Source organism: Plectrocnemia conspersa, unplaced genomic scaffold, assembly GCF_051122295.1.
Source record: "Plectrocnemia conspersa isolate PC_06_02 unplaced genomic scaffold, ASM5112229v1 ptg000009l, whole genome shotgun sequence".
Taxonomy (NCBI): Eukaryota; Metazoa; Arthropoda; class Insecta; order Trichoptera; family Polycentropodidae; genus Plectrocnemia; species Plectrocnemia conspersa.
This window is the reverse complement of record NW_028277173.1, coordinates 12,920,044-12,928,553: the sequence shown is the minus strand read 5'-3', so window position 1 is coordinate 12,928,553 and position 8,510 is coordinate 12,920,044. Positions and strand designations below refer to the sequence as shown.

The 8,510-nt window shown below is 30.0% G+C and overlaps 1 protein-coding gene across 1 annotated transcript; it reads right to left on the bottom strand.

Moving 5' to 3' along the window:
• Positions 1-2,033: 2,033 nt before the first annotated feature.
• pasi1 (septate junction component pasiflora 1) lies at positions 2,034-6,183 on the bottom strand. Its single transcript, XM_088192735.1, has 6 exons — positions 6,073-6,183; positions 4,838-5,041; positions 3,749-3,816; positions 3,553-3,672; positions 3,437-3,487; positions 2,034-3,364 (listed from the first exon to the last, which is right to left on the bottom strand). Exons 2-6 carry the CDS (start codon positions 5,022-5,024, stop codon positions 3,281-3,283), a joined length of 510 nt encoding a protein of 169 aa, XP_088048861.1. The 5' UTR covers positions 5,025-5,041; positions 6,073-6,183; the 3' UTR covers positions 2,034-3,280.
• Positions 6,184-8,510: the final 2,327 nt, after the last annotated feature.

The window sequence follows — 8,510 nt, the reverse complement described above, 5'->3', positions numbered from 1 at the left end:
TTCAATAACGGACTTTGTAAACACAAATAATTTTCATTTTTTTATTCGAAACAATTAAATTATTATATTCCCTAAATCTGAACGGATTAGCACAGATTCTACTAGCCCTCAAAGCTATTATGCTGCTGATGAATTTGTATCTAACAAAACTGTACAACAGGTTGTGAATGATTGAACACATTGATTTGATCGTCAACATCAGCAATGATCCTGTCTGAAAATGTGTATTCCTAGATTTCCATCGATTCATAGAAAATATTGTTGTTAAGTACATAAACATGTTTTTCGTGATTAGTGGCCCAGTGGTGTCTTTTGAAGCCTTAAACGTTTTGAAAAAAGTAAGACCCAATGAAGCCGCCTGGCCATAATGCGCACCAGTCACTTTTTGGCATGATATGGTCTCTCGTGAAGCACATGAGAATTTCTTCACCCAGTGGCGTAGCTATGGTGGGGCGAGCCGCCCCGGGCAGCACTTGCTTGGGGGTGGCATATTTTCCATGGGATCGTCTAGTGTGATACTTAGCACTAAAATATATATCCACGAATAGCAAGAGCTTAACAATAACCAATTAATTATTTTAAGAAATGCTGATTTTATGACCATGCAAAAAATGTATTGGGGGGGGGGTCAATGAAACGACAATACATATTCTATAATATTAGTTTTTTCTGGATTAATTTCGAAGCTTATGAAAAAAGAACGTTTAAGGGGTTTTGTGGTAGATTATGGCTATGGAAATGTTGCCGAGTTCTGAATGTTTATAACAGGACGAGTCAGATGATGTGCTAGTGAATTAGATGTGAAAGTAATTAGTAAATACATACATACTATTTCTAATATGTCATATGTAAATATGACCAGTGTAGAAACATGACCCTGGATGTCATTCCTTTGGATTAGTGCCGCTCCATTATATGTGCCAACGTGTGACCACGCCAGCCTGTGATTGTATTTGGCCGGTCGGCTGTTGTTGGGTATTTGATTGAGTGCATAAAAACTTTTGTTTACTACATATTACCGACTTAAAACGCATGGCGCATGACGAACAATTAAAAAATTATTGGTCGAGGTGGAAAAAGGTTAAACAGAGTCGGAGTAAGTTAATTTTTTACGACTTCGACTCCGTTTATACAGTGGTGTAGTGGAGCCAGTACATCGTTTCGGTACGATTTGTTAGATCTGTTAAAATTTATATGAGCTTAATTACAAGTTACCGACAGCACACTACACAATCCAGCTACAACATAATAAACAAAATAACCATGGTAATCGTCTCTGGGTTTACATTAACTGAAATATTATTGATTACACAATGAATCAATATCACAATGTGAAATCTCTCATTTAGGTTCAAGGAACATAAAAATAATTCACAATGTTTTGTCGGTCTACGATAAATGTTAATTGTTAAGATTTCATTTATTTGGTATGAGATCTAAATTAACCAACAGTTGCTGCAAAAATAGATAACAATCCTTAAGCACAACTGTCAAAGATATTATATTTAAATTTGTTAACAGAAAAATTAGGTGCAAAAGTTTGCTCACACATATGTTGTCGCCAGATCTTTTATTTATGAGGGTATTGTAAGCAAATATTATAATAAGAATGAGACAAAAGTATGAAATAAGGCAAATGAGCAATAATGAAAGTGAAGATAAATTTTTATATATTTGATTTGGCTAAGAAAACTAGTGGTTTTCGGTTTCTGTATAAATTGTATTTTTTGATTGGATGTGTTAAAAGAAAATTTTAAAGTTGAAAATATTTTTTAGACATCTCTTGTTCACAGTCGAAATTATTTTTACAATTGAAAAAAGATGACAGAGATGGAGCTAACTTTTAATTTCTATCTCTGTCAAAAAAAGTTACTTCCAAGCCTTAAAATTAAAAGCTAAAATTATTAAACAATTAAATCTACAATTTAAAAATATATATATTCTACAATTATTTATTTTCATCTCATTAGATATAATTTGTACAAAAATCAGTAAAAGGCAATCTCTGTATTATATATTAAATTAAAAAAGAATAATAAAAAAACATTTATTAATGCAAATACGTAATCAAGTACAAAACTAATTATTATTAATTAGTTTTATAAATCATTATCAGAAAAAAATATTCAAGTCATTAATATCTACACAGAGTACGTGAAAAATCAGTCATATTTGGACGGAATAAATTTTTTTTCACATTCTTTGGGAAACACACACTCCCTCACAATTGTCAGATCGAAAGCCTAAAAGCTAAAATTGAACTAATAACTAAACAACTCACAAAAATGAATATCCCAACTTTTTGATCATCAGGAAGATAATTTAACGCTTTTGTGTAATAATAACCCAATAACTGATTATTACACTTCTAAATAGCACCGATCAATGTATTACAAGACTACGAATTTTGTAAATATTGCAGCAAATATCTACCAATTTACATAATAATTGATACAAAAATATGTCACTTGCATTAATCAAATACGTCTTAAAAATAAGATACATCATGTTAAAAATTATCTTCTGACTACAACTATGACCCTTGTTTTAGTATTAAATTATACAAACAAGACACTGATTCAATATACTGGTAAAGTTTCAACTTTGATCACATAATTACGATAAATTTAACTTTCAAATGCTTGTAAAATATAATCGAATCAGTAAATACGAATATAACAAAATCTCAAATTACTGATACTATTTTGGAATATAACAGTCTGATTATTCCTTAAAAATACTAAAAAAGTAATATAAAACACGAAACACTTAAAACTAGAAATCAATAAATCTAGATTCAATTTATACATTTAAATGAAGGAAGTTAATTACTAAACACATGTTGTGAAATGCCATTAAGGTCAGGTATTTTAAAACTGTGGTAAAAAATTCATTACAGAAATTCATATCATACGAAATAGGAAGCTTTCGCTTAACCTTAAATGCATTCTAAATATTCTAATACTAATCAACAAACTTAAAATGGAATATAATTTACTGGTCAAGTATACAGCATTTGAGAGCATGTTACATTATATTATAAATAAGTTATATAGTAAAATAAATCATATGAACCATAACATAAAAATAAATTAGTCTTCATCCATTGTACATCCAAAAAGGCATTCATACTTCGAATTTAATTCAAATAATACATTAAATTTATGAATTCTGTTTTGGTAACTCTTTATAAAATATGGACAATGGAATAAAAAACGGCATATGTAATTATTAAACGCGTTCTTATGTTTATGTTTGTGCAGTATTACTAAGATCGATCTTATGGCCATAGTAGCTCGATATTCGGAGATTGCATCTCTGCAATGATCTGATATTGAGAATACACGCAAATCCAGCAGTAGATCTGAAGAAATAAAAACAACATTCAGTATTAAAAATTTAGTATTTAGCAATAAATAACTAAAAAAATATTTACGTTGTAACACATCCAAATCCAGTCTATTAAAGCTGCGTAAATAGCATCCAACTGCAAAAATAAATATATTAGTTGTAGTAATATTATATCAATATAGCGTAAATTGATAAACTTACATAGATGTAATATCCACCGATGAGCCACAGTCCATACACTAGCTGGAATAAAATCGCTAATAAAACGATTATCATCCATGGAAGCATCATTCCTCTGTTCATCTTCCTAATTCCAACTACCTAAAAAATAATATTATTTACAATTAAAAATTATACATTTGATATACATATACACATTAACAAAATATACACATACCATTAATATGGAACTTCCAAACAGTAAAACGAAAAATAAAATCAACAATCCACCGACGACTTGGAGAGCTAAAAGTAAAAAAATATTAGTATTTAGATGTATGATGATTGTACAATACATTCAGAACTAATTTGTTTACAATGATGTTGAATAAAAGTTGACAATACAACAATCAATTGCTATACATGTGCATAGGTGGGAAATGTCCTTGGAAAATGCTAGTTCATAAAACTGGTTGAATGGATTTTTTGTATTATTTTGTACACACTTAGACTAGGAGTAAAAATACATTGTCAAGTAGAATTAATTTTATTGATTAGCAATAGTTACTCAAAATAAAAAGGAATAAGAAATAATTATAAGGAAAAATGTATAATAAATTATAGAAATATTGGAGTCCCTTTAGTGGCAAAATACTTGAAACAATCAAGACAATGGGAGGATTAATGATTGAATAAAGAGAGAATACAAGCGGCCAGAATAAATATTAGATGGCTAGAATTTATATTAATTGGTCGGAATTTATATTAAATGGTAAGAATTATTTAGACTAATGGTTAGAATCATTTTTTTCAGTTGGCAATAGTGTTATCTTAAGGTGTTGTTATTGTTGTAAGGCCAAAGATTGTTATAACTGGTCGATCTGTCATTCGCATGTCAGCAGTTCATAATCATTAGTATTATCAAGGTGTAATTCCTGCTTCTTTCGCCGCTCTAAATACCTTTGTGTCCTATATACAATTAAATCGATTCGTTAAATTATTAGTGGTATGTTCACTGTTCTGACCAACGTTCGCTCGCACCTAACCTGTTGAACAGTTTTGGTGCAAATGAGATATTTTATAATGTTAATATTTTTTTAATTCACACGATTTTCCAATATTTTAATTCTGATTGTCCTATATTTTTATTCTGACCATTTGATTATTATTCTGACCCAAAATTTATTTAAATTCTGACCATTTAATTTGTTGCCGTTCTTTTTTCACATTGCTCGAGAAAATGACAACTTCAAATGATTGATCACATACAGTAATATGTAAAATAAAATAAGGAAGAGGAATATCTTTAACTTCATAATACACTTACATCCGCTTATGTCTGCTTCGAACAATGGATTGTAAAGCTGCGTAGAATCACCTCCATCCATCATAAAAGCGACGAATGTTATGAAGACGATGCTGACGGCCGCTGTGTAATAAGCAACAGCTTGGCTTCCAACTTTTACGCTGTTTGACCATATACATGGAGACCAACATGATTCGATTACTGCCATTTTGAGATATTTTCAATCTGGAATAGATAAATAAATTTAACACAACTAATAAACAAAATGCAATGAATTATTAATAAATTACATGAAAGTAAAAAAAATTAAATTATGTCAAAAGATTAATTAGAACCTGTCTAGAAATATCTATAAATATAGTTTAACGCTAACTCTAAGATCAATCTTAACGACAATATTTATCAGTAAAAATCGAAATTGGACAAAATCTTAGACAAAAATTTTGAATTTGTATAATTTTGACCCAATGAATCAGTTGTCGATTACAACAACAGGATCTGTTACATTACATATACTAATAAAATATTTGATTTGGTTGGTCCTACTAAACCAGTTATTATTTCAATATTTATTAGTCAACATCAATGTCAACAAAGATTATTGTATGTTCAAAATATTAATGAAAAATGCAGTTTCGGACAGTTTCTAAATTACGGTAAAAAAAATTATTTCAAATATATTTTTTTATTCATTATTTTTTCTTATTTAATTCAAATAAAAATCTAATAAGATTCTCTACGTTACTATTAACATATAACATATTTTAAAGAAAACAATAGGAATTTATATAAAAATAAACAGAGACGATAAAAACACTCACATGATACTATCTAAACATGCTAATTATTAAAACACACTGTTTATTATGGAGCTAATCGCTAGTACAATGGTAGAACTGAGTCACTAAGATTTTTTCATAATAATATTAATAATAAATAATTGTCGGTCTAAATTTAACGACGCAGTGTATCTAATTGTGGTACGTGACATGAAAGCGCGATATCGCACAATCGTACAAAACGCCAATTCGTGTCAATGCTAATGAACAACTTTATATAATCTTAACTATTTAAAGAAGATATTGATTATTTTTTTAGTTTGACGTTTAGAGGCGTGCGTCCAACGCGCGTAAAATGGCGTCAATTTGAAAGTTGAAATTTCAAAATGGCGGTGTACCAACAACTGCCTTAAGTGTTGTTGTTTTCTATAGAAAGCTGCGACTATGATATGTGTAGGGTGTGGATTTATTACTCACGCTTGGACTTGTAATCAATGCGCGGCGAATGACAACTGAGAGACACACCCATGAAGCGGCAACCGATCGCGCGACACTCCCACCTCGAGCCAGTATTGCCATATGAGAAAACTGACTAGAAAAACATTGGCATCCAATCTGAGTAAATAAAAAAAAGTTAAAAATGATTTAAAAACTTAAAACTATCAAATTAATATTTTTAAATATAATAAAAATAAAATAATATTTTTTAATTAAGGTAATACATTTTAAAAATTAAATTGAATAATTTAAATGAGTGTTCGCAAACACTTTTTATTTCAAAAAATTTAATTCAAAATAAATATTATCAATTAAATCATATCTGTATTAAAATATTTACATTATTTTAATTACCATATGAAATATATAAAAATGTAATATTTTATTTAATATATGTATATAAATATTTGAATGGTTGTAATAAACTGTAATATTTTTGGAAAAACCGTTTCAATGGTGTTTCGAAGAAGTCTTCCTTTCAAAATGTTTTATTTATATTTATTTTATAAAACCATTCACTTCAACTGGCGATCACGAGGCGGACCCAGTGACGGATGTTTTGGTAATAATAAATTTGTTGTATGTGACCAAAAAAATCAAAACAATCTAACTGGTTGAGAATTAATATGCTAAAACTGAAGCACTTTATGCAGTTTTTATTTTTAAATTCGATAAAAAACTTGAAGAAAAAGGTTTAAAAATGCTCAATATCATATTTATTAACTAAAACAAAACTTAAAATATACTTTCGTTTAATAATCTAACTGGTTCTTGCGACCAGTGTCAGAACTAGTTTTTGAATAGGTAACGGGTGAAACTCATTACAATTCATCAGTAAATAAGAGTTTAGTGTGGTGATGCATGTCTGCCACTTCAGCAAATACTCTTATTAATGCCTTTCAGGCATTTTGCAGCGCTTGAATGCATAATGACCATAATGTAGTGCCTTATGAAAAAATATTACGAGCGACGAAACCTAATAGAAACAGACGGAAAGCAAGAAAGCGACCACGAAATTTACCGTGATAACACAAATTATGCTCAGAACTAAATATCGCCCTAATCCTAAAATTTGAGATCAACCAGAGTATATGTACTTATATAGTTTATAGATATTTACATATTTCATCAGCATTTATAAAAAAACATATATATGGAGTAGAGGTAGAGGTTGAAAGATGCATATCTTGTTTTGTTATCAAATAATGCAAGCAAATAGTATAGATAGAATAATATCTTATGGTAGGGAAAGTTTAAAATATTTATTTTAATTCTTATTTCCTACGAATTATATACAAGAGTAAATTTTTACAATATTTTTTAAGCCGCTAATAGGTAATTTATACGATCCTATTATGTATTCACATATCTCTGTTTTTGGATGCCGCCTAATTACTAGCGCTTACGTTTCAAAGTGTTGCTATTTTGAATTATAATAAAGTTATCCCATAAAATACAGTAATTATATGTTTGTAACGACTCATAGATAATAACACCAGTCAAGAGACATAGCGCACTCGCGTTTGAAGTCCCGCGATAAGTACCCGCGTACCTAGCAACCATCGAAAGGGTATGCCGCATTACTCCAACGTACGTGGTGAGAATACGGCTTACTCGTACGACGATGTATATAACGTAGCTCAAACCGGACTAGACACACTAGACTGCACTACGCCTCGGCGCTCGGACTATTACTTTGCTCCAAACACTTACGCCTCTTCTCCTCCAGGACACGTGCTTGAGAACAAGTACTGACGATTTTAAGAAGGGTCTAAAAATCCAGCGAAACAATAAAAAAATACACATCAAATTTAGACTTATTATTACGTCGTTTCGTAATTTGTTTACAACTATTTTTTTCTATAAAAAATATATTTAATTATTACGCGCACCACAAATAACCTCATTCAATAAACAAACTTCAATTGCACTACGAATGCGTTTACAAATATTATAAATCTCTTAAAAATAGACTCGAACGCGTGGTATGTCGTGTCTATTTTCATTATTACGATACACATCTTCAAAATTTGCGGATTTACCTAGAAATCGTGCCAAGTTATTTTAACACCGGCACTCGTTGAACGTTTCGCACCAGGTGCAAGCGATCGTACGTATGTCAACCGAAGCCTTTATTAATTTTTCCAGCCAAAAGTCTTTCCACGGTCTCGACTTATTCTCGAGAAATCTTAACATTTTCAATCCAATCTTGGACATGTATTAAGAATGAAGCATTACTTTTGAATATGGAATAGCTAATATTTTAAATAAAATATAGCTATTGAATATGATGTTCATGCTGCGATATATCAAAGAGAGTTGCATGCATGATGGGACTTAACGATATATCGCCAGCATTTTATTCTGGTCAAACCAGAATAATCTTAGAGAAACGAGATATTGTTTGCGGTACGTAT